Here is a 27720-nt window from a genome sequence, read left to right on the forward strand (position 1 = left end):
GTTAGAGCATCCCCAATAATTTTTGTAGCACTGTCCAGAAGGAAGGGGTAAAATGCGGACCTTGCGGATCTAAAACCGCACGTCTTTAAAAATCCGAGATCCGTGCATTGACAAGTCCGCCTTCGCTTTCCCTGCAGCTCACTCATGCCCCTGGCTCCCTCGAGGACCTCACAGATCAGAACTGCACGTCCCATCCTTAAAAATCTGAGGTCCGCGCCACTTTTAGTCTCTGGCTCTGACAGAACTCTATAACAATTTAACTCTGACGGATCCTAGCATAGGGAGGGAAAAGCATTAGGATCTGTCAGAGTTAAACTGTCACAGAGTTCTGTCAGAGCCAGAGACTAAAAGTGGTGTGGACCTCGGATTTTTAAGGATGTGACGTGCAGTTCTGATCCGTGAGGTCCGCGAGGGAGCCGGGGCCTGAGCTGAGCTGCAGGGAAAGCGAAGGCGGACTTTTCAAAGACGGACCTCGGATTTTTAAGGACGTGCGGTTTTAGATCCGTGAGGTCCGCGACGCGGACTCCGCGTTTTACCCCTTCCCCTGTCCAGACATCAGAGCTGAAATTTTGCTGATGTAGCGCTGCAGGAGAAAGCTGGGCTAGATGGACCACTAGTCTGATCCAGTAAGGCTTTTCTTATGTTCTTATATACTAATTTGGATACATTTATGTGAAGCTCTTTAACAAGTGATATTCAGAACAAATTATATTCTGTGGTGGTGAAGTCTGTTGAATTTCCACTTGAAGTTATCCAGACACAAATTTTAAAATTTTATAAATTTTAACACTGAGCAGTCTGATGAATACTGGATCTGCTGCTAGCCCAAAGAAAAATTACCCATCTAGCACAAAATACTTATGCAGGCTTGAATAATAAAATCAGTATGCACTGTTTTTCTCCCCTCCTTGTCTTTGACATGGGAAGACCTACCCTACAGAGCCTGCAGATGAAAGTAAGCAGATTGCCAAATAATGTGCATTATTTTACTCTTTTTGGAATCTTGCCACTTACTTGTGACCTAGATTGGCCACTGTTAAAAACAGGATACTGAATTTGATGATCCTTCGATCTGTCCCAGTATGGCAATGTTTAAGTTCTGACTGGACAATATTTTGTGCTATGTAACTGGCCAGAAATGGCGCTGACTGGTTAAATAGTGCTCAGCTGGCTAAATCCAAACATTCACTGCAAGATAACTAGTTGTCTCCGCTGAATATTCACGGCTAAAATTTAACCAGCTGCATTTTATGCAATTTTCAGGGCTGACTGGCCAAGATTAGCAGTCAAATCGGGCCACGCAAATAGCAATCCTGTCTTTGGCTGCTATAATTTAACTGTCCAGTGCTAAAAATTGATCTAGCCAGTTAAATTTAAGCCGACCCTCCCACACAGATATTCAACGCTGGTCACCAGAAACAGCCTGGTATTGAATATCCATGGTCGGTGCCGACCAAAGCACTTAGCCAGCCTGCCTTTCTCAGTCTGAATATTGGCCAGTTATATTCTTACACCTGTAGACAAATTCAGCGATATTTAAGCCCTCATTTCTGGAAATGGCTTTGAATAATTTCCTCAGAAATGTGCTCAGGAATCTCTCCTTACCCTATACAGAAGTAACAAGTGCCTGAAGCAAAGTCTTATGTTTGGCAGGGCAGAATGATGTCTGTTATTCACTGAGTTAAACCTGTACAACCCCATCCGATACCAGACTGCACGCTGGCTCTCTAACAACACACTGGAGCTACAATGGCTTTTGCATCCTTGTATGCTCTGCTAAACAGCACACTAGCCAAGCTATTTGCCAAGAATAAGGTTGCAGAGACTCTGTTATTCCAAAGATATTCATCAGGAGTAACTGATTGAGAGCAAACAGTGACATTAACGGGATTGTTTTTTTAAGTAATGAATTATTATTTGGACCTAAAATCACCTCGGTGCTTGGGAACCTGTGCTTACAAAAGTATATCCCGTACTCATCACATCTCCTCTACCTCTGGGTAAAATAAGAAAGACATATCCTGAATATTTCCTTAGTGGCAGGAGCACATTAGAAATTTCTACTGGCAGAAGAAGACATTTATGCCAAAAGTAACACTGTTTCTTGGAAGATAAACAACCTTCCTCCTCCTTATCGCTTAAACTCTCGCCTGTTAAAATACAGCCCTATGTTTGTATTCAACCTTTAAAAAAATGTTGTGTTTGTAGCGCGAATCCTTTGTTAGTTAACTCAGGCTACTGCCAAATTCAGTGATTTGCAAAAAAAAAAAGGTAGCCTACTAGGGTCATTATCAGCAGCGTGGCCACCATTTAACTTTAAACCCCCAAATTCTGTATACGGCATCTTACGTTATGCATGCAAATCAGTATGCACAGCCAATTTGCATGCACAACTAATTGTTTAGACAGCCTAATCGGTGCTGCTAATTGGCAATTAACACCTCACAATTGCCGCCAATTGGCATTAATTGGAAGTTACATGCGCAACTTGGTATGCGCACCGCCCAAAACGCTCATTGGTTACCAGTCGAGCACAGAATTAGCTATAAAATTCTACTTTTAACAGTCATAACTAAACTGAATAATCAACCAGATTTCATTAACAGACTTCTAATTCCATATAGCACATCCAAATCTCTTCGCTCAACTTCCCAGAATCTTTTAGTTATGCCTTCTTGAAAATCAATTAATACAATGCGTTCCAACAACTTTGCTGTTACTGCCCCTACTCTATGGAACTCGTTACCTCCATTTGCGTTACGAATCCGATCTAAAACAATTTAAAGCAAAATTATAAACATTTCTATTCCAAGATGCTTTTGGACAACAATTGTCCTTTTAAGGGCAGAATTTAAAAATTAATATGTAAACTATTGTTATTTTTTACCCAACCTATCGTGTTATCCTTTTTTGTTTCACCTTTCCTATAACAATTGTAGTTCTTCCCTACTATCCCATTGTGAGTAGTCTGTATGTCTAATAAAATTGTTTGTTATGATTGGATGCTAGTTAGTATCCCTTGTTCTTATATGTTTTTAAGCAATTTTATAATTTGTTTTTATGTAATTTTATATTGTTAACCACTTAGAAACCTTTATAAGTGGTCAAAAAAATATTGGTATAAACTTGAAACTTGAAACTATGTGTCAGTTCTCGTGTGTGAATCTGAAAAGGAGAGGCATGATTAGGGGTGGATCGTGGGCGTTCTTAGGTTGTGTGCATGTTTATAGATTATGCGCTAAAGTGCGCGCAGCTTAGGTGCATGCATTTAGGCCAGATTTTCCTTGGTCTTAACGGGCACGGCTAAAAGTTATGACCTATACTGTGATTCTATAAGATGTAACTTTTATAGAATCGTGCTTAGCACCTTACTGGTCAGTGCTGATTTTTTTTACAGTGTGATATATAGAATCAGGCCCATGGGGTGCAATGTCCATTCTGCTGCAGCCAGCAGTTTTTAAGCCACTAACAGCCATGGGCTGAAATTAAACCCAAATATTCAATGTTAGGCCATGTCTGGGCACTGGCATTAAAGGGCAAATTCTATAAGAAGTGCCCAAAAGTTAGGCGCCTACTTAGGCACTGTTCAGCACAATTCAAGTAAAATTGGGTGCTGTTTAGTGAATCGCGCTGAGCGGAACCTATTTTGGAAGCGCCCAATAAATAGGCCAGCTCTAGGCACAACTAAAAGTTAGGCACCCATGCGAGCGCTTAAGCATGCTTAAGAGCAGGGATTCTGTAAGAAGGCGCCTAACACGTAGCCACGCCCACGCCTAACATGCATAGCGCCTATTATTTTGAAGGCCGTCTAAATTTTTAGAGGCGCTTTGTTACAGAATTGCGCTTTCTTGATAGGCGCCTAGGTTTCAGTCAGTGCTGATTAAAAAGCTTAATCTTCAATTTAGATAGGCGTCTCCTAAATAGGTGCCTAACTTTAGGCGCTGGTTACATAATTTGGGCCTAAGTATCTGGGTATGTGCAGTCACCCAGAACGTATCCAGGCACAGCTTGATATTCAGACCAGTGCCCAATTAGTTGGATGGATAAAGTTAGGACAACCTTTTTGCTAGGAGAGCAGCCAGTAGGAGCCTGTTCTATGATGGCATGTAGGCACCTACTTTCCTTTATTGAATGCTAGCATAATTGGGATCAGTGGCATAGTAAGGGGAGGGGGTGAGGGGTGGTCCACCCCGGGCGCCGTCTTGGTCAGGGTGCAAGCACCCATCCTTTCTGTCCCCCCCCCACTCCTCCCCTGAGGTGCATGCTCGCTGCTTCCATTCCTCCGTACCTCTGTAACATTGCTGTCGCACCAGCGTTGGCTCTTCCTCTTGACGCCACTTCCTAGACCTGCGCCTAGGAAGAGACATCGGAGGACGAGCCAACGCTGGTGCGATAGCAGCTTGGGGGTTGCTAATCGTGCTCAGAACATTATAGATGTACAAAGAATGGGAAGCGGCGTGTGTGTGGCAGGAGGGGGCGGGAAAGAGCATATGGGAGAGCAGGAGAGGGGCGCCACCGCCCCAGGTGCCTTTCACCCTCGCTACACCACTGTTTGGGATTTAACATTCGTTTCATCTGAGTGTGAGCACTTAAGCCAATCATAAAGCTGGTGCAAGCACAAGTGTCTAAGGGCTAGACTCACTAAGCAAACCGATTGTGTATCAATCGGTATGCGACTCCTTTGCGACCCAATTTCCCTCCAACCTGATTCACTCACCTCTGTCCCGATCATCCTCCGATCCGCACATGCAAATGAGGGGAAAATGGTATTGAAATGTAGGCAGGCAGCGATTCACTAACAAAAACCCTGCAACAACGACTGGGCTGGCCGATCACAAACAAGCGACTGCTGGGGGGGGGGGACCAGTCGTTCACTGTTTTCCGACCGCCATCTCCTGCTCTCTGCCTGCTGTCTACCCCAGCTTTCCAGCTCTCTGCCCCCGACTCTCCTGCTTTCTGCCCCAAGCGTTGCCCTGGCCATCCCCCGCAGTGCGAGCCCATGGTTTTAACCCGCGGGTTTAAAGTGGGTTAAAACCACGGACTCGCTGGACTAAAGTTTTAAAAAAGTCGCTGCTCTTGGACACATGCGCAGACCATCTACAGATCTCACACATACTCCACCCTATGTATGATCCTCATGAACATACACACTATGTAAGTTAAGCAGGTATTTGCAGAATAGTACTTAGGCAGCATGCTGGCATCTATGTATGTAAGTAGGCAGAAACATGCACGTATGCCACTATTTAAAACATTTATGCATGTAAAATGTACATAAATGTTAGAGCCTAAGCTATAGAATTGCTCCTTTTGGGCTCCTTTTACAAACCTGCACTAACAATTCCTGCACAGCAAGTTCAATGAATTGAAGCCCATAGGAACTTAATGGTCTTTGTTGCTTTTGCCACGTAGAAATCACTGGTGCGCCATTGTAAAATAAAATGTCCAAAGTTATACAATTGACTACTGGAGTTAAAAAAAACGTACTTAGGGCCGGATTCTACAAATGGCACCATTTGTAGAATCATGGCTACCTCAACATAGGCGTTGGAAATATAGGCCAGGGTTTTCAAGGCCTACATTTTCGGCGCCTAAGTTTGACGTGAATCTCAATCTACAGAGGCACCTAAGAACGCCTAAAGTCGTTTCTGGTGTTATCCACACCTACTTCGACTTTAGGCATTCTATGGTGTCCCCATAAATGTGATCTAGGCTCCGGCTTTGTAGGCACCTCAAGGCGCCTACATTTTTGCTTTTAAACAATTTTAAAATCATTTTTAAACGGCTTTGCCACTTAAGTTAGGCGCTGGTAGGGAGCCTACCAGCACCTACGTTCAGGCACCGTTTGTAGCAGTGTCCTGCAAACTTTCTCGAGCTGCGGCAAGAGGCACGTCCTGTAGGCAGTCAGCTGGCGCCTCTCCTCCTCCCCAGTATTCCGTGGCACACAGTTTGCGATACATTGGTTTATAGACTATGGGCCTTACTTGGCTGGTACTGCTGTTGACTGCATAAGTATTGTTTTCATGATAGCCCAGGCCATTTAACTTACAATCCATCATGGAAACATGTTGTCCTTAAAATATGCACAGATTGTGTGGACAGCAATATCTCGATACCACATGGTAAGTTTTGAGCTCCCTAGTTGTCAAAGGAAAGCATTCAGGCACAGAACACTTTTCACGAAAGACACAGAAACTAAAAATAGCTGCTATACAGGTCTGATAAATGAAATATTCATAAACACGATCCATCTCAAGTACACAGTATGCTTGCAGAATACGAGAAACACTATTAGATTGAGCCAGCAGGACTTTCTGTCTTAAAGCTCAGCTCTGTTCTGGAGCGGGACTGGGCTTCTAATCTGAGGGATTAGTAAACTAATCTTGAGTTCCCCCCCATCCCAACCAACCAATATCTACTGTTATAAAACATTTTTTAATCATAGGATATTCAGGGCTAACCAGAGTGTATTTGATTCCAGAAAATAAAGCCAGTTGGAGTGTGCAGGAGCCAGAGCCCCTGCAGTAATTGTACTGATAAATTCTGTTGGCCCCCAACCAAGACCTACAGAGGTTATTCACTCAATCTCTTATGCAGCATTTGATTGCATCCTGGAGTCCTGCACTCTGATTATAATTACTCTGTCAGTGGCTTACCCATGTGAGAGAGGGGGTTGGACTCCCCAATTTAGGTTTGACCACTGCCACATTGAGGTGCTGTCTTCTACTTTGGCTAGCTCTCCTCCAGCTCAAGCCTGGAGCATTTCCTGAGCAACCACCACCACCATGCTGGCATTCCCTCATGATTGCATTTTATGAAAACTGAGCTTGTGCATGGGTGGAGGCCTTGCCAAAAAACATGCCAGGCTTCGGTTAGAGGAGGGCTTCCACTTGTGGAGCTTGGGGTGAAATGGGTGTGTGTATGTGTGTGTATATATAGGGTTACCAGATGTCAGAACTTTGCCTGGGTTTTGAAAAGCCTCCTCTAAATTGCATTGGGCAGGAAGAAATCCGCGCATGTGCGGATTTCCTATTGCCCAACGAGAGCAGGAATCGGGGGCAGGGCTGGGGCGGGACTGGGGCATAGTGGGGCGGGGAATGGGTGGAACTGGGGCGGGGATGGGTGGAACTGGGCGGGCCTGTGGCCGGTTCTATGGGTCTTGATTTTATTATAGATTTTCGGGGGGGGGGGGGAGGGAGGAAGGTTGCCTTTAATATCTGGCTACATCCCTGATTCCATTCAAGGCAGGGTAATTTTCTGAGCTTCGTTTTTCACTGTATGATTTCCATTGTTTCCTGTAGTGTAGGAGGAAGAATGCCATTTCTATTGTCCTTATTTCCCATGTGCATTCCCTACACATTACACTAGGGGGAGTAGAGTTAGAGGAAGTCAGGAATGATCTGCTGGAACTGCACGTACAATCTGCTGCTGCTGCTTGCCATAGTGTCTTTCACAAATCCTAATGCTATAAACCAGTGGTTCTCAACCCTGTCTTGGAGGACCACCACCCCAGTCGGGTTTTCAAGATAGCCCTAATGAATATGCCTGAGAGAGATCTGCATATAATGGAGGTGCCAGGCATGCAAATCTGCTCCATGCATATTCATTAGGGGTATCCTGAAAACCCGATTGGCCAGGACAGTGTTGGGAAGTGGAACCACTGCTATAAACCTTACTAATTTCTGTGCAGTGGTTTGCTTCCTGTTTTGCATTGATTTTGTGTTTGCTAGAATTACTTCCGCTGTAGCAAATATCACAGTGCTGAAAAATCAGTGGTAAACCAGAAGTAAATACTGCACTAAGCCTAGAGCTTTTTAAAGAATTACTTCTGATGCAGCGAACTGTGCTACAGATTAGTGATGAAACTATGCTCTGCTCTGGCTGTGAAGTTTTAAACTTCACATTGACCTACTGGAAGCTAATGAGATCCCTAATTTAGGCACATAGAGGTCCCAGAGTACCCCAAGCAAGGGCACTTAATTCAAGCACTCTGAGTCTGGGCATTCCATTTAAAACGAAGCTGGAAGACAAAAAAAGAAAATTGCCACGAAAGTAAGGGGGAGGGAGGGGAGCTGCTGAAAGACATCTAGTAATCCCTGCAGGCTTGACTGTGCAGGGAATTATTTTTGTAAAATCATGTTTTGTTATGTGACTGGCATTATTTAGACTTTAATTTCTATGAATGAATAGAATGAAAATGATATAAAATTGCTTGTTTGATTTTATGTGCGTGAGCTGAAGGGAAGTGGAGAGAGAGTGAACTGAGGATGTTGAAGGGAAATGGGCAACAGAAGTGGTGAGTGGGAAGATGATGCTGAAGGGAAATGGGGAAGAGAGTGGGGAGAAGACGCTGATTTATAAGTTGACAATTGTACAGAATATAGTTTCTTTATATACTTTGATAAGTTCAGTATAAAACTATTCAAGGTTTGTGTAGATGGGATCAGATGGTTTGTGGGGACGGGGACCATGCTCACAGGGCGGGGACGGGGACAAATTTTTTCCCCGTGTCATTCTCTAGGCTCTGCCATAAATTGATTTTAACTATGTGTGGGCGAGCAGGGTGTCATTAAATACGTGTTTTGTCATATTTATATTTTAATTTAAAAATATTTTTTGTCAATAAATAAGATTATTATTATGATAATATCTGGTTTTACTGAATGTTAGTAGCTAGTTTAAAATGACTCCTAAAAACATGGTTCTTGAAAAGAAATTTGGCTTTCAAAAGAAATCTTAATCGTTGTACTGTTGATCTTTGGCTCTTTTGCCTAATGAGTTTGCCTACCACTGGGTTAGGCTAAACTGGCCTAGGAAACTCATCTGTATTTGCTCAAGGACTGGCCAGTGATGAAGAAAAGATGTTGCCTTCTGCAATACAGCAGCCTTGACCCTGCGTTATAACAGCTCACTCGGCCAACACGGGCAAAAACCCCATCAACAGAGCCTTTCATAGAGCCCAACAAAATAAACACAAAGAACATCCACTATCAGTGACAGACATCTTAGCCCACTGTCAATTACATCACACTATTACAAGAGACAAAGAACAAGGACTCCAGAAGTGTCCTCAAAGGACAGATGAAGATTTATATAGCCTAACTAGAGATATAATTAGCTTATTGCCTCAGAGATAAAGTAAAAAAAAAAAAAAAGCATGGAAGTAAAAAAACTCATTAAAAAATCTAACAGTATATCAAAAGTGAATTAAATATTAAACATTACTCAGTTTTATTACATGAAGCTGCCAGTCAAAGAGCAACAGTACTTGATGCCTGCAAATTAACAGTGGCAGGCACACCAGAGGTCAATAAACTGACCGCTTATGTTTTTATTCATTAGAACCATTAAATATATCATGTATTAATTTTAGACAATTGTCAGCATCCTTTACAGAAGAAGGAAGAAAACCATGAATCCCCTAGCAAGCTTTTGACTTTCATCTTGGTGGCATTGACTACATACATTATATTCTTTAATGTACATGGAAGAAGACCCATTGGCCCTTCCCCCATTCCAAATAGCAAATCTTTCACCTTACCTGGACTGCTTTAGGGAGCAATTCTATAAAAAGGGTACCAACATCTAAGCACGGTTGTCAATCAACCGCAAGGCATTGCTTATAGAATCATGCATAGTGGCGCCTAAGTGGACTTAGACATTGCTAGACACAGTAGAGCAGGGCTGTCAAAGTCCCTCCTCGAGGGCCACAATTCAGTCGGGTTTTCAGGATTTCCCCAATGAATATGCATGAGATCTATTTGCATGCACTGCTTTCATTGTATGCTAATAGATCTCATGCATACTCATTGGGGAATTCCTGAAAACCCGACTGGATTGCAGCCCTCGAGGAGGGACTTTGACACGCCTGCAGTAGATATAGGCACCGGTACATTAGGCCAGGTTTTATCTATTTATTTAGAAAATTTCTAACCCGTTTAAACCTAAGCAATTTACAAAATATAAACATAACCAAACAAAATTAGTATGGTTGCACAGTGGTATAGTAAGGGGGAGGTTTGAGGGGGAAGGTCAACCCTGGATGCCATGTTGGTGGAGGTGCCGGCACCCCTCCTCCTCTCCATTCCCCCACCTCTTCCCATTCCTCCCATCCATGCACGCCCCCCTTCCCCCATACCTCTAGTTGAAGTTGTTGAAGATGTTTAAAGAGGTCAACAATGTGTTCTTCACAACCCCGTCAACTCTTCCACTGATGTCACTTCAGGGAGCCACGCATAGGAAGTGACATCAGAGGGAGAGCCTACGGGGTCGCGAGGAGCACTTTGTTGACCGCCGTAAGCAACAACTTCAACTAGAGGTATGGGGGAAGGAAAGGGGATGTGTATGGCAGGCAGGAGCGGGGAGGGAGCGGGGGGTGCACGGCAGGAAAGGAGAGCCTATGGGGTCACAAGGAGCACGTTGTTGACTGCTGCGAGCAACAACTTGAACTAGAGGTATGGGGGAAAGGAAGGGTTGTGTGTATGGCAGGTAGGATCGTGGAGGGAGCGGGGGGTGCACAGCAGGGAGGGAGAGAGTCTATGGAGTTGTGAGGAGCACGTTAACACCGTGAGCAACAACTTCAACTAGAGGTATAAGGGAAGAGAAGAGAAGGGAAAGGGGTGCGTGCGGCAGGCAGGATCAGGGAGGGAGTGGGGGGTAGGGGGGGTAGGGCAGAGATGAGGGCAGGGAAGGGGCGCCACCGACCTGGGTGCCGCTCACCCTCGCTATGTCACTGCAGTTCCAGATACCATGGATGCACTTGCTGCCTCCTATATAGGAGTATTAAGTGTATCTTTGTTAACTGCATCAGTGACAGCATGTAATAAGTGTCCATGAGCTAACTACAATGCACAGTTTATGCCCATCCCTACCTCTTTTCTGCCCATTTCCCATCCCATAACAGGCTATATGCAGTTAGGGCCAGATTCTATAAATGGCACCCAAGTTATACACTTAACTGAAATTCACACAGAACTTCCATTTTTATTAATTGAGCATAATTGGTATTTTAATCAAAAATGCCATTAAGGCTCAATTAAAAAATTATTAAAAAAAAAATCCGTTAAAGTTTCATGTGAATTTCGGTTAGACACCACTAGGATCTTGGCAACGCCTAAACCCAGGCGCCTAGTCATGATTAGCAATGTCTAACTGAAAAGTAGCCATGGTTAGAGGCAGAGCCTAGGCGTGGTTTGAGTTAGGTACCTGTACTGTAGGCAAGAAAAACTCTGGCTTACATTACAGACGCCTATACTTAGGTGCTTAGTGGTGCCTAACTCAAATTTAGGATACCACTAAGCGAAATTCTATAAATGGCGCCTAGATTTGATTGAAGTGCGGTAGATGCCATTTTTTCTAGGCGCCTCTTATAGAATCTGATCTTTGGTGCAGTCCAGTAATGGTTACCACAGTTATGTGCTAACGGTGCTATAGGAACTCAGCTTTTTTTGAATATCAAATCAATAATGATTTTACCCCCAAAAGCAAGTCTACTCACATTTAATGCTAGACCAGAAACTCTTTGGTGGCGATGAATCAACAGCAGCTGAAATAACCAGTCATAGTGAACCAATTACATAAAGAAGACACGAGTTATTTTCTTCAACATAGCAAATCTATTATATTACAATATAAAGAGACTTGTTAAAGGTATGCTTTGGGACGGCTTAGACTTGGTCGTCTTGCGGCGATAATAGAAACTTTCGCAAGACGTCCTGGATGGAATTTAGACGTTCTGACCCAGACCTGTTTTAGAAGCATGTAAGTGCCAAAAAGTAATCCAAATTGACAGATAATCACTAGATGCATGAAGGTAATACCCCCCCCCCCAGTGGTCAATGCCTCCCTTCCATCCCCCAAATATCTGAATGAAACAGTAAATCTAGAACAGCAGAACCTACTATTAGAAAGCCTAGGGTGTCTTAAGCAGCCAGGTGAGTGGGCTAGTGAACCATAGACAGGAGAAGCCAGACCCATAAGCCACTCATTTATGGTGGAAAATATGAGCCCATCAAAACCCTACTCTATTGCTCTATAGGTGCCATCTGCAGCCATGAAGGCTATTGGGGTAGTATACAAGTGAGTATAATAGGTCCTGAGGTATATAAACTATTATTATTATTGTTATTATTATTATTATTATAAAGACAGGTTGTTCACCCTCTCCAAGGTAGAGAGAACAAGAGGGCACTCTCTAAAGTTAAAAGGGGATAGATTCTGTACAAACGTAAGGAAGTTCTTCTTCACTCAGAGAGTGGTAGAAAACTGGCACGTTCTTCCGGAGTCTGTTATAGGGGAAAACACCCTCCAGGGATTCAAGACAAAGTTAGACAAGTTCCTGCTGAACTGGAATGTACGCAGGTAAGGCTAGTCTCAGTTAGGGCACTGGCCTTTGGCCTAAGGGTCGCTGCGGGAGTGGACTGCTGGGCACGATGGACCACTGGTCTGACCCAGCAGTGGCAATTCTTATGTTCTTATTATAAGGGGCATATGTTGAGATGTATATCTGGCACAGTTTATGTCAATTTCACAACAGTGCCCTCTAAGGTGCCCCACTGCTCTGTTGGCATGCCTATGTGGCCAGTCCATTAAAATGGTGTCCCTTCGAATAAAGATAGACATCCTGATGGTCTAGACCAGACATGGGCAATTTCGGTCCTCGAGAGCCGTAATCCAATCGGGTTTTCAGGACTTCCCCAATGAATATGCATTGAAAGCAGTGCATGCAAATAGATCTCCTGCATATTCACTGGGGAAATCCTGAAAACCCGACTGGATTCTGGCCCTCGAGGACCGGAGTTGCCCATGTCTAGACTCTAGAGTAGGGGTAGGGAACTCCGGTCCTCGAGAGCCGTATTCCAGTTGGGTTTTCAGGTTTTTCCCTAATGAATATGCATGAGATCTATTTGCATACACTGCTTTCAATGCATATTCATTGGGAAAATCTTGAAAACCCGACTGGAATATGGCTCTCGAGGACCGGAGTTCCCCACCCCTGCTCTAGACCAAGGCTGCCCAAGTCCGGTCCTCGAGATATACTGGCAGGCCATGTTTTCAGGATATCCACAATGAATATACATGAGAGAGATTTGCCTGCACATGCATTTGCCTGCATGTTCATTGTGGATGTCCTGAAAACCTGGCCTGCCAGTAGATCTCGAGGACCGGACTTGGGCAGTCCTGCTTCTAGACCACAGGTGTCAAAGTCAGTCCTCGAGGGCCACAATCCAGTCAGATTTTCAGGATTTCCCCAATGAATATGCATGAGATCTATTAGCATACAAAGAAAGTAGTGAATGGAAATTGATCTCATGCATATTCATTGGGGAAATCCTGAAAATCTGACTGGATTCCAGCCCTCGAGGACCGGAGTTGCCCATGTTCATGTCGGTCCTCGAGGGCTGCAACACAGTCAGGTTTCAGGATTTCCCTAATGAATATGCATGAGATCTATTACCATACAAAGAAAGCAGTGCAGGCAAATAGATCTCATGCTTATTCATTGGGGAAATCCTGAAAACCTGACTGGATTGCGATCTTCGATGACTGACTTTGATACCCTTCTGGAGGCCAAGACATCCTAGTAGGCAATTTTCAAAAAGAAAATTATTTGGGAGTACCATTCGTAAATGAATGTTTCTTCACCTCCGATTTTGGACGTCCAAAGTTGGACTTAGACATCGTATCAAAAATGACCCTCTATATGCTCCAGATGCAAGAGAGATTTTAAATAAAGCATATAGCATCAGCTCTAATCTACCATCCTAATGCCTTTCTGCAACATTCTATTAGTAATTTGTTGTTCCAGTCATGAAATGATATTCCAGTATAATACAAAATTTCCTTTTGCTAGTATAACTTATGATGGTATTACTGGATTCAAAAAGGAATCTTCTGGATTTGCAAACACAAAAAGTTTGAAATGTATTGTTAAAAATGTTATATATTTATTTAGCACCACAGGGGACCAACATCTGCCCCACAAAAACATCTCCTACACTTGCATCTAGAAGTTTTAGTGCTCTTTTAATACACTGTATTAAATGTGCATTATATCTGTTAAATGGATTTATCTAGTAATCACCTAGGCATAAAAACAAAGTCATAAAGCCATATAGTTGTGATATTTTATATGCCAGTTTTATGGCCACAATAGTTGCTGTTATAATTTAAAAATACCTTTAGCGGAAAGTAAATTCTTGTAATGGGTAGCCATGTGATCTTGAATGATGTACTGAGTCGACAATTTACATGAAGATCCATGAAACAAAGCTGCAAGAATGACAGATTTTTATAGTCAACAGCCTGAGACATCTATATCAAAGAACGTGTCTGCAAAAAGTCACTTCCATCCTCCACTGAATGCAGCCTTATGTCCTCCCCCATTTCATGGGTGGTATGCTCCAGAAGCTTAGAAACCCCCAACTGGTTCGAGCTCTGATGAAGTGACCGTTTCTTTTCCTTTCTAGGCCTGAGTGCATCACTTACGCAGCATGCCTAGCTTGATCGACTTCGGTGGATGAACCAAGAAGCCCTGTGCTATATTGCACAGTACAATGATCTCCATCATGGGCTAACCTAGCATATTCCGGGGGTAATATTCAGACTGCTCTGACAACTGCAGGCTGAATGAAATCCAGGCATTCAGAGCACTCAACATTCAAAACAGTGGTACCCTGAAGGTGCCATAACAACCTACCTAACTGGGCAGTTAGGATAGCCATTTGAGAAGCCCAACTTGCCTGGCTAGGTACGCAGACACTGGCACTGAATATTATTGGTGACAGCATATCTCATGGCTCTGCCCCTAGACCGTCCTCACTCTGTCTGAAGATAGCTGCAGTAGTCTTTACGAATATTGAGCGATACTATGTTATGTGCCGCTAAATATCAGAGGACAGTTCTCCGAGTGCATTTTAACAGTGCAAGAGCTTCTCTTACCTGGTAAAATTGCTTTGAATATTGACTCCTCACTTTTTTTTAGATGGTAAATTTTCAATAGAATCAAGTATATACCCCAAGTTTTCCTCCCAATGCAACAAATGTTTATTCATTTAGTTTTGTTTGATATACCACCAATCACTCTAAAAAAGGGTTCATAGACAGTGGAGCACAAGACGTCAGCGCGCTGACAATCCAGCGCCGACAATTCGGCACAAGACAGAAGCGCGCAGGGGAAAAAGTATTCCATTATAGCGAAAACTGAACTTTTTCTGATTTTTTTCGGGCAAAGTTCAGTTTTCTCTATAATGTGTGGGGGGGTTCACCCCACCACCCCTGCAACGGCAGCGCAAACACTAACCAATAAAGTGGGGGGGGGGGGGTTGCCACCCCAAACCCCCCGTCGGAGCTCTTTAAAAATTACTTTTTCCCCCGCGCACTTGTCTTCCGCCGAATTGTCAGCGCGCTGGCATCTGGCGCGCGATTATCCCGTCACCCTAAAAAAGTGCTACTAGGCGATATACACTTCTCCCTCCGTATTCGCTATGATAGGGGATTAACAGAACTGTAAATACCGAAAGCCCGCAAATAACTTTTTCATATGTTAGTCGCTGTTTTCTATTAAAAACCATCGTGAATATGGTGAAGCCGTGAATAACATGGTGGGAGACCTGGCATGTTCCTGAAGGACAGGGAAGAAAGTGCTGGGAATCAGCGATTTCTCTATGCAAGCTGACGTAATTTGGGGGAGGAGCCATCAAGCTAAAAACCATGACTAATCGAAACCGCGATTGCTGAAACCGTGAATATGGAGGGAGAAGTGTACATGTTTAATACAAGTGAAAACAAAACAAGATAAAAAGTAACAAAAAACTGAGGATTGAAAGTTTGTGTGAATAGCTGTGTTTTGAGCCGTTTTTTTCCTAATATAGTAGGGTAAGAGTTTTCAAGTCTGAGTTTACAAAGAAGTGAATTCCAAAGATGAAGGCCAATATAGGCAAAAGCAGAGCTTTGTGTGATGACCAGACAGAGAACTGAAGGGGGGAAGTTACGAGGGCCTGATTAAAGCACAGGAGATGCGTGGGGGCGTATGGCGTCAGCAGCCTGGAAATGGACGCTGGAGCAGACTGCCTTTAAACAAAATAGTGAGTAATTTAAATTTAATAAGAACTGAAACTGGGAGCCAGTATGCTTTCAACAAGAGCAGAGTGACATGATCAAATTGGGTGGACGTTATGAAGTAATTTAACAGCATTTGATTGGATTAATTGAGGACATTTCAGTGAGAAGAGTGGAAGACCAGAGTAGAGCACATTTCAATTACCCATTACAAAATCTTCCTGGAGTGCTTTGTTGATTTTGGAGATCCCTCCTTTGACTATCCCAGAAATCAAAGATTGCTCCGACAGACTTCCATAAATTTTGTTTACCTACTGACAGTAAAAGTGTCTATCTTTGTTGTATTGAAAATGCTCGTCATCAGGCAAATCATCTTGTAAAGCAACAAAGCAGATACTCCCTTCCGGCGTAAAAAAAAACAATTGGCCAGAACATTTAAGACTCCTCCCCTCAGAACAGTTATTTGGCTGACTGGCCTTATATAGGAAACTGGTTGGCCAGTGCTGAATATCAGTGCAGAATGGCTAAACTAATACTACACTGAGTAACATCTCTAGCATTACATTATTTATCTAATTAAATTTTTTGCATGCAACAATTTGCTCAAAGTTTAACTGGTGAGTGGGTGGGACATTTTTAAACTCAAGATTTGGCTATCTCTTAAAGTTGGCTGGACAAACCGCTGGGATATTGATCTCACAATGCAAAGTAGAGGTTTATCTAAGAGGAGAACTTTAGAACAGGGTTTCTCAACTCGGTCCTGGGGTACCCCCTTGCCAGTCAGGTTTTCAGGATATCCACAACGAATAGGCATGAAATAAATTTGCATAAAATGGAGGCAGAGTATGCAAATTAAGTTTATGCCTATTCATTGTGGATATCCTGAAAACCTGACTGGCAAGGGGGTACCCCAGGACCGAATTGAGAAACACTGCAATAGAGGAATACACGTTACCCTTAATTCATATGCAGAGCATCTATGGCTGCGAGGTGATTCATTTTTTAAAATAATTTATGGTTTTCTAGATGATCAGAACAGTTTTAATCATAAGTTTCTCATAATTAATCTCCCCAAAAGTCATCCCTGTTTACCTCCAGGTAGAATTTGAGATATCATTAGTATAACCCATCTCTTCATCTTGCTAAGTGTGCAGTTTCATGCACATATATCTACAGAGTTCAATTTACTCACGTTCCCATCTTTGAGAAGTTTCTGTAGCAAGGCATTTGCTGTCTTGCATAAAACAGAAAATAAGGAGGCCGATATGAAGAGACACAAACAAAAAGGAAGAACCAACAGGGTCTGCAGTGAAGGGTACGAAGACAAAACAGGAAGAACTGCAGACACACGTACAATGATACAGGATAAGTTTATTTATGTCAATAAATTGAATGCAGTTAAAAACAACACCTTAAAAGCAAACCAAGGGACCCAACACGGTCCGTGTTTCGCTAACACGCCTTCATCAGGGGTCCCAGGTTGAAAGGGGATCAAGTGAAACCACAAGACAAACTAAAACCTGTGTGAAGACAAACGCCAAAGGTCAATCTGTGCGTGGGCTGCTAGATGACGAAATTAAGAGTACAGTCTCCTAACTCTGAGAATAAGGCTGTTACACTAGTCTCACTGAAAATTTACTAGAGCTATATGCAGTGGCATAGTAAGTGGGGACAAGGGGCGGCAGCTCACCCTGGGTGCCGTCTTGGAGTGGGCATTGGCACCTCTCCACCATGCTCCTTCCCTGCCCCTCCCCCACTGTGCGCACACCTTCCCTTCCCCAACAAACCTCTAACTCTTCGCCGGTGCGAGCAGCATCTCCAACTTGCTGCTCATGCCAACCTCAGCTCTCCCTTTGAAGCCATTTCCTGGTTGTGGGAAAGTGACATCAGAGGGAGAGGGCAGCAGCTTGGAAATGTTGCATGCACCGGCAAAGAAGTATAGAGGTATGGGGGAAGGGAAGATGCTCGTGCAGTGGGGACGGGGGGGAGGGGGAGGAGAAGGGGGTGGAGTAGAGGGCAGCGGTTGCCACCGCCCCAGCTACCTCCTACCCTCACCATGCCACTGGTATATGCTTAAACCTATGTACTGAGATGTCCTTTTACTAAAGTGCATTAGGCTGTTAACACACAATTTAGGGCTCCTTTTACGAAGGTGCGCTAAGCGTTTTAGCGCACGTGCCGGATTAGCGCGCACTACCTGAAAATCTACCGCCTGCTCAAAAGGAGGCGGTAGTAGCTAGCACGCGCAGCTATTCCGCGCGCTAAGGCCCTAACGCGCCTTCGTAAAAGGAGCCCTTAGTGCATGGTAACAGGTAGCACACAAATTCAGTAACTGTTTTTGAAGGAGTTGGAATTATCAGTCCTTTTTTTTGTGTCCTAACTTTATCCAAGCAGTTATCCAGTTAGCCCCTTATTCACCTGTTCAGTAACCCATGGCTGTTTTAATTATTCCCACAATAAGTAATTCCCTACTCTCTTATTTGACCTTTTAGACTACTTGCAGCTCATTTTCCCTCTAATACATCTAAATCTTAAAGGGAGCATGTTACAGGGGTGTTTTGGGCAGGATTAGGGCAGCCTTAGGACTAGGACGAGTTGCAGAGATAATGAAACCTTTTTGAAGACGTCCAGGGCATCATTTAGATGTTTGGAGTTGGACCTCTTTTAAAAGTGCATACGGGCCAAAAAGGTACCCAAATTGAAACGATGAGAATTGGATGCATGAAGGTATGACCCCCCTCCCCGCACACACTTTCCCAGTGGTCACTGACCTCCTCCCACCCTTCAAATATGTCAAAGAAACAGTACATACCAGCCTCTATAACAGCATTATTGGAAATTCTAACAGAGCAGAAAGCAGGTATTTGGAGTAGCCTGGGGGGCAGTGTAGAGGGGGGATTCAGGCCCATATCTCTCTCTACCCACTACATTTATGGTGGAAAGTGCGAGCCCACAAAAACCCATCCAAAACCTACTGTACTGAAATATAGGTGACATCTGCAGCCATAAGGGCTATTGGGGTGGGAGACAGGTGAGCATAGTAGTTTTGGGGGGAGTTTTGGAGGGCTCACCATATACTATAATGGGATTATGGTGAAATGTGTACCTGGCATCGTTTATGTGAAGTTCCCAGCAATGTTTCCTAAGGTGCCCCAGTGTTCCGGGTGGTCACTCCATTAAAATGCAGGCCCCTTCCACCTCCAAATGGCCTTGTTTTGAATTTTTTGCATTTGGACATTTCGATTTTTGAAAATGGCCCAAAAAAAAGGTAAATACAAGCAATAGGAGTAGAATACCACTCTATCAGACCCTACACCTCAATATACTCAAACTATTATTATTTATTTTTTATAATTTTTATAGATTTTAGTACTTATCCAACTAAATAGCCTCAGAAATGGAGCCTACGCATAGCAACACAGTCATCAACTGAGGAAATCTGCGTAGTGTACATGCTCCTGCTCCAATCATTGGCCTCTAAATCTAATATTATCCAACATCTTATATACTTGCTAAATTTACTAAAACTTAATAGAGTAACCCCACACTCTAAAGTGCTATAGACTTAATGGCATTTAAATTGGGTACTCCATATCAACCTATTGTGTGTAAAGTCCAAATTTGAAAAACTCGACCAAGCAACTTATCTTGTTAGTTGAGTGTTCTTCATTGTCGAAGTTTAAGCAATAAAATTCTCAAAACATTCCGTTCACCAACGCGGCCAGCGTTTCGCGGGTATATTACACAACCGCTGCGTCAGGGCCATCGGAACATTCACACACACATCCTAAATACGTATACTCAGTCAAGCGTTGACTGAGTATACGTATTTAGGATGTGTGTGTGAATGTTCCGATGGCCCTGACGCAGCGGTTGTATAATATACCCGCGAAACGCTGGCCGCGTTGGTGAACGGAATGTTTTGAGAATTTTATTGCTTAAACTTCGACAATGAAGAACACTCAACTAACAAGATAAGTTGCTTGGTCGAGTTTTTCAAATTTGGACTTTACACACAATAGGTTGATATGGAGTACCCAATTTAAATGCCATTAAGTTAATAGCACTTTAGAGTGTGGGGTTACTCTATTAAGTTTTAGTAAATTTAGCAAGTGTATAAGATGTTGGATAATATTAGATTTAGAGGCCAATGATTGGAGCAGGAGCATGTACACTACGCAGATTTCCTCAGTTGATGACTGTGTTGCTATGCGTAGGCTCCATTTCTGAGGCTATTTAGTTGGATAAGTACTAAAATCTATAAAAATTATAAAAAATAAATAATAATAGTTTGAGTATATTGAGGTGTAGGGTCTGATAGAGTGGTATTCTACTCCTATTGCTTGTATTTATAGTTAATACCACAGGGTTATATTACGTTAGTTGTAATCCAAAAAAAAGGTAGACATCCTAAGGGCCAGAATGTCTAGATGAGCCATTTTCAAAAAAACAAAGATAGACGTCTTGCGGTTTCGAAAATGGTCGTTTCCCCAAGCTGACTTTTGGACATCCTTGCGAAACATCTAAAGTTGGTCTTAGATGTCCTATTCAAAATGCTCCTGCACAGATTTTGGATGTTTGAACATTGCAGTAGTGCGACATAAATATGCACACACTAATGAAGAACACGTGATGCTGTGTGTGTGTTTTGTTGACATATTTGAACAACTTGTCTTAGTTGTTTACCAAGGAATCAGAAAAAGAAGAGACAAGGCCTCGAAAAACTATGGAACAGTAGCAAGAAGAGGCACTGGAGACGTCACAACCAGCATATGGGCACAAGTCTTTATTAAAGTAAAATCATAAAAAATGCAAAATACTTTCTGTATCTGGCAGTTAATAATCTACAATCATCCAAGGTTGATTCATCCACTTGGTGGAATATAGTATGTACGACAGCCAAATATGAGAGAGTGATAGCAATTAAAAATAAGTTTAACATCATTCATTAAAATCTGGTCACCTCTAATTAATTATAGTGATTAATTGCATCCTGCTGATTTTATATTATCCATCTTGAAGTAGATGTATAATGATTGACAAATTGATAGTTGATCCCTTGTCATTAATTCTGTGATGAATTGTCAATGTTCTCCTCATTTTTGCTCATATTATTACCCTGAGATAATCTCTGCACTATATATTGATTTGATACCTGCTTGATGATGATCCTGTTTGTTAATATCATAAAGACCGCCAAGAGCATAAAAGCTGTATGTTATACTTTGATATGTGATATAGAACTTCTTTGTTACCTTTTCTTACCTGCTTTTGATGTATATTGAAAATCTTTTAATAAAAATATTGAACAAAAAACAATCTACAATCATAAAAGAAATAGAAATAAAAATTCCAAAATTGTGATAGGATAGACCTAACTTTCACACTGATGCTCTTCATAAATTATAGCGATATTGTAAATGGCTATCCAATGACTGGACTCCAGTATAATAACTTCAACATCAAAAAACTTCCAGCACTATATGCAAAATAATTTTTTTTTTCAACCAGACCTTATATCAATTAGGAATGGTGATGATCCTCAGAGGGTTAAACTACCCCAATGGTCCCCCGTGAAACAAATCACTGAACCCGATCGGGTTCAGTGATTTGTTTCATGGGAACCATGGGGGGGGGGGTCTTCATAAATTATGACATTTTAAAAAATAAATCTTAATAATTTTTTGTATTTTGAAATTCACAGCAATACTATGGAAATTGCAATATAGTATATCTAAGATTTGATTAGGGCATTGATCCCCTCCCCCTTTTTTCAAAAGCTTAGTGCAGTTTTTAGCACCAGCAGTGGCGGTAACAGCTCAGATACTCATAGGACTTCTATGAGCGTCAAAGCTGTTACCGCCAGGGCCGGTGCTAAAAACCCCGCTATGCTTTTGTAAAAGGGGGGTATATGTTTATATTTTTCCACTTTATTGGTTGTAGTTTCGTATTTCTGACCAGATTTTCAGAGGTATTGTCCAGATAATGTTGTTGAAAATCCAGGCATAGACTTAATCAGTAGGACTTATCCAGGTAGGAGTCATTTCTAATCAAGAGTTGAACAGGAACAGAACTTTCACCAATTCTCAAACCTGTCTCCACTGGAATCTAACTCATACCCACCTGCAGCCACTAAGATTAGGGTTACCAGATGCCCTCCTTTTCGAGGACATGTCTGGGGGTCCGGATGACTTTTCAAATCCCGGCATTTTGGGTTTTGAAAAGCTTCCCATCAAAATCACGTTGGGAAGGGGCATCCGCACATGCTGTCTGGGAAGCGGGGCTGGGGGCAGAATGGAGCGGGCCTGGGGGTGTGGTCATGGGTCCAGATTTTCCTTCGGGAAAATCTGGTAATCCTAGCTAAGATACATTCCACCCCCACAATTAATCGCCTCTATTTCTGTCCATACCCACATGTACTTCCTTTATTATGCTATTACTTAGTCGCTTGCAGCTCTCAACCCTAACAAGCTCCCGCCTCCTTCCTGTAAATGATTTCCACAGGTTTTTGGGTGGCAGTGTTTACTATTCAACCAATAAGTGTTTCAAGCCTCAGTCTGGTATTCTGGATGCTGCTCTGGATATTCCAAGCTTCATTTTGGATGTGTCCATAGCCTTTTTCAGTGCATTCCAAATCTCATGCTGGCATCACCAGAGATTGTGACTACAGTACACTCCCTTTGGAAACCCATAACAACTTCTTCCATCCCTATGAATATCCCTGAACCCTGGAAATCATATGTGGAGGGTTCCCAGGATCTCAATTTACATGCAGCTCTCTAGTATAGGATAAGACCTGCTGGAAATTAGTCTTACAGATTTTTGCAACAAAACTTTAAAAAATCCAATTAGAAAAATGTATAGAAAATATGTCTCTTAGGGAACTATAGAGACATTAGAAAAAAAAAATAAATTATCAACCTATAGTTGAAATATTTTAAATCATTTTGAAAAGTTACAGTTATTAGTTTATTTGGATAATCCAGTATAAAGATTATTTCAGAATCTTCACTAGTCCAGTATGTGTCAACATTCAGCCTATATCAAGTTTAAAGTACAAAAGAGATGTGTACCAGTTCATTACAGCTTCCTCCTTCTGGGATGACTGTAGTGGTTCTGCCTGTTCTTATATAAATCAGACACCCCCAAGACATATGTGTGGTAGTAGATTTTGGATTGCTCTGTGGATTTAAGGATAGAAGCAGTGTGTGCTTGAAGCTTAACCTTTGGGCCTAATTAATGTCCCTTGATTTTTGAGTTTGAGCCTATCAGGTTAAGTGTGAAAGACAGAGAGGCTACCTATCCCTCTCTGCCTGCTATTGAATTACATGGAGAGAGAAGCCCCACTCTGGAGCTGGACTATTATGTGCACAGTGGGAAGAGGGGTCTTGCAGGCCTGGCCCCCTCCAACTTTGGCCTCAGGCCCACTCCACAACTGCAGTATTTGCTGAGTGGCCAGTGGGAATGTCAAAGCTCCACCAGATGAAGAAATCTGCTACCAAGTCATTCTCCTCTGTGTTGCTTCAGGTATGAGGAAGTCGGTGGTATGCTTTCAGTTGACAATGTAGGCACTCTTTGTGCATGCACAAACGGAGCATGTGCATGGAGTTCTGAAGTCAGAGGAAACATGCTGCTAATGAGAAAGCATGGGAGGAGAGGGGAGACTTGCGTAGCAGATCTCTTTGGCTGGTGGAACGTTGACAGCCCCACCAGCAAAAGGTATGAATTTTAGTGCAGTGAAGGGTGAGGATTGAAATGTATGCCCCCCCCCCCAGGACCTCCAATAATTCTGGCTTACACCCCTATTTTGGAGAGATCTGTCTGGAGATGGATCTTGAGAAGAGAGAGAGGGGTTTGTTCTGCACCTGGGAAACCACTGACTCTAATCAGAGGCTTAGCTACCATTTAGTGAATTCAGGAAAAAGCCCAGGGCTCTGCACTGCTATGTGACCCCATCCTAAGGCCTACCAAGTTATCCTTGCCTCCCCTCTCCCTCTGCAATTTGGTATCTCTCCTCCACTCCTCTCCCCCTTGCACATAATTCAGCACCTCTCCTCTTCTCTCAAACCTACCCCCCCCCCCCATATCTGCTTTCAAATTTGTCAGGTAAAGGTCACCAGCAGTAGAAGAATTTTGCACCTGCTGTCTGATGTAACTTGTTTCCTTTTGAACAAGATGCATCAGAGGGGAGGGTCTAGAACAGGCCACAGGGAGCAAGTGTGAAGCCCTACTGAAGGAGTCTGGGACTGGTTTTCCTAAGTGTTGAACTAAGTTTTCTCTTTAATAAAATGCTGAATTATGTTTAGCTGTAGGCCTAACTTATCTCATGTTCTAGCCTGCCTGCACTGGGTGTTTTAGCTTGGGCATTCAAGCTTCTTATGGCTATCTCAGCAGAAACGACATGTAACAGAAAGATTGCAGGGCTTAGATAAGTGACATGCTAGTGTGAGCTTAGGACCAATGATTGTTAAGAAAAGTTAACACGTGAAAAAGTGTTCTAGAATTCAGTTGTATAGCCAGAAGAATGTATTAATATCTCTGAAACTTCCTGGTTTTGGGACTTCTGAAGCCAGCTTGGGGCTCAGGGGTCCGCATATGCTGAACAAACATCTGTGCTTTCTTCAAGTCTCTAAGTTTTGTGGCTCCCAAAGTGACCTTTCACTACCACTGCTGGTGACCTTTAGAATACAAATTTTAAGGTTGACATGAGAGAAAGGGAGAGATACCAACCTGGGAGTGGGGTGGGGGGAAGAGGGGAAGAAATGCCAGACCCAGGGATAGAATGCTGGGAGGGAGAGAGTGTTGGACTCCAGGGGTAGAAGGGAGGAAAGGCGAGATGCTGGGCAACAAGAAGGAAGATAGAGGGAGAGCTGTTGGAAAGTGTTCTTGCTATAATCTCAGTTTTCAATAACACCATTGTTATGGAGGCACTAATGCTGCATCAAACTTTGCTGACTTGATTTTAAAATGAAAAATGTTCTCTGTGCAATTTGTTGACTCTGCTTGGATCGTCTACTTGAAAACCATTTCCAGGGAAGATACTTACGGCTACTCTTGATGCTCATGTGTCCTTTGAATGGTCCCATCATCGAGTACTTAGGGACCAAAGCAACTGGAGGCCCTTAAACAAAAGAAGCAAACTGGTTGCAGTTTAAAGAAGTCAATGACGTTGAACAATATTTATTGCTGTTCCACCATAGAATAGCCAAAGGTTGTATCAAAAAAGAGTTGCCTCTTCTCTCCTGGAAAGCTCGGTACCCGCCCGACCGACCGACCGACAACAGGCCCGGTCCGACAAACCTCCCTGCCCTGTGGCCGCGAGTCTAAATTACCTTCTTACAGCGGCCGAGCGTTGTAGTTGCATATGGCTGCCGTAAAGGTCATCTGACGCAACTTCCAGTTGCGTCAGAGATGACCTTTACGGTAGCCACATGCAGTTTCAATACTCCAGCTGCTGTAAGAAGGTAATTTAGACTCACGACCACAGGGCAGGGAGGTTTGTCGGACCGGGCCTGTTGTCGGGCGGGCAGGGGGGGAAGCGCCATGAAGGTAAAGGGATCTGGCCAGCTGTGCACCCCCTAAGGCTGCACCCTGGATGGACCGCCCCCCCCCCTCTTGGTACGCCACTGATGATTTTACAATGAGGCATTTATGCCATCACCTCCTTGCTGTGAGCGCGTCGGTGGAGTATATGAACTTCTGAGTTCAAAACCTCACAGAGCAGCACTTATAACACTTATCATAACACTTTATTTAAATCTTTTTATCATTGGTGTCAACATACTGCCAATATTACATAGTACATTTCCTTGAGAACTTTGTAAGCAAAACATAAGTGGTGCATCATATGAGATAATTTAATATAGAAACAAACACTCCCCAACCCAAACCCTAGGTATGTAGATAAGGACAATTTTATATGAAATTTCAGAATGTGGAACAATGTTTTACTTAGGGCCCCTTTTATCAAGCTGCGCTAGAGGTTTTTAGCGTGGGCCAGTGAGGTAAGTGCTCCGACGCTCAAAGGAATTCTATTTAAAGAATTCTATCAACATTTGTATGCTTCAAATTTAAAAGCTACAAAAGATTATTATTTATTTTGACTAAACTTTTATCTCCCTTGTCTGTCTCCTAGTGATTTAAATAACCTTGACAAACCTATTTCCTGGAAGAGATTAGATCTGTTATCAAATCCCTTCCATTAAATAAAGCTCCCAGACCGAATAGTTGTTCTGCAGAGTGATTATAAATCATTTAGCTCTTCACTAACACTTATTTTACCATGTTTTACTCTCTCAAATTATAGCTGACCAACTTATTATTGGTATTGTTATGGAAGCTAAAAATCATATTGCCTAACCTGGAAAAGACCTGTTGTTAGTTATGAATTACAGACCTATTTCCCTTATCAATCTGGGCAGCAAAGTCTATGCGAAGACACTCGCAACTAGACTTAATAAAGGTCCTATGTCTTTAATTTACTCAGATCAATGAGGATTTATGTCTGGTCACTCTACTACAGACAATGCCAGAGTGTTCTGCAATATTTTACCTATTGCACAGAATCATCTTAACAAATTGGTCGCTCTTTCCCAGGACATGGAGAAAGCATTTTGATAGGGTAGAATGGAAATATTAAGTGCTGTTAAAGTGTAAAATGTTTCTATGTTATATTGCACTTATTGTAGGTTTAAAATGTATAAAAAATATTAAAAAAATGAAATATTTATGTAGAATCCTTTTCATTTTGGTTTCAGCCCCAAATTTATTCAAATGATTCATTTATTATATCTCTGTCCTAAAGCCACAATTTTTGGCAATAATCAGTCTACATACCCTTTCTCTGTGTCCCGACAAAGAAAACAAGGATGCCTTCTAAATAATAGGAGGGCAATTGAACCCCTTGCTATAGCCTTACTTGACAATCAGCTAATTCAGGGATTATCAGTAGGCTCATATACTACTAAACTATCTTTTCCAAGGAGCCACTGAAAAGTTCTCAGCTCAACCAATACAGTTGGGGCAGTCTCCATTAGAGAGTTGCGTGGGGACAGAAATCCCACCCATCCCCGCCAGGATCCTCTCTGTCCCCACCCGTCCCCATAAAAAGCAGCAATTACTTCTGACAGGATCATCAATTCCACAGTTTTTTGTGTTTGCGCTGCTGTTTTCCTTGTGAAATCTTTGGTGGAACCCTTTTTTTGTTTTCTGTTCAGGTAATTAACTTATAAACCTCCTCTTTTACTAAGGCTGAAATTATATTGTATAGATGAACCCTGCTTCCAAAGCCTTCCATCCCATTGGGAGTCCCGTGGGCCAGAGGGGGGTCCCCGTGGGAGTCCCGTGGGTTAGGGGGGATTCCCGCGATCCCCATGCAGACCTCTAGTCTCCATCGAGGGCTATACACTTAGTCCAATGACTTTCCATTTTTTTCATTCCATCAGAAAAATACGGAACAAAAAAAAAACACAAAACAGTGGAAAATCGCTGGACTAAGGGCTCCTTTTACTAAGGTGCGCTAGCATTTTTAGTGCACGCTGCATTGCCGCGCGTGCTAACCCCACGCTACGCACCAAGAACTAATACCAGCTCAATCCTGGCATTAGCGTCTAGCTTGCGTGCTAAAACCGCTAGCGCAGCTTAGTAAAAGGAGCCCTAACT

At 42.8% G+C, this 27720-nt stretch overlaps 1 protein-coding gene across 4 annotated transcripts in view; it reads right to left on the reverse strand.

The window, feature by feature from the left end:
* LOC117356863 (spermatogenesis-associated protein 7-like) overlaps positions 1-27720 on the reverse strand; it is a 131130-nt gene that overhangs the window by 53988 nt on the left and 49422 nt on the right. For 3 of the 4 annotated variants that reach the window (XM_033936680.1, XM_033936679.1, XM_033936682.1), the window contains 3 exons: positions 25106-25180; positions 14179-14271; positions 11498-11545 (listed from right to left, as the gene is read on the reverse strand). In XM_033936680.1, the coding sequence (XP_033792571.1) occupies positions 11498-11545; positions 14179-14271; positions 25106-25180 (216 nt within the window). The remainder of the gene's footprint in view (positions 1-11497; positions 11546-14178; positions 14272-25105; positions 25181-27720) is intronic. The other variant, XM_033936681.1, reaches the window with a different exon arrangement.

This window comes from Geotrypetes seraphini, chromosome 3, assembly GCF_902459505.1.
Source record: "Geotrypetes seraphini chromosome 3, aGeoSer1.1, whole genome shotgun sequence".
NCBI lineage: Eukaryota > Metazoa > Chordata > Amphibia > Gymnophiona > Dermophiidae > Geotrypetes > Geotrypetes seraphini.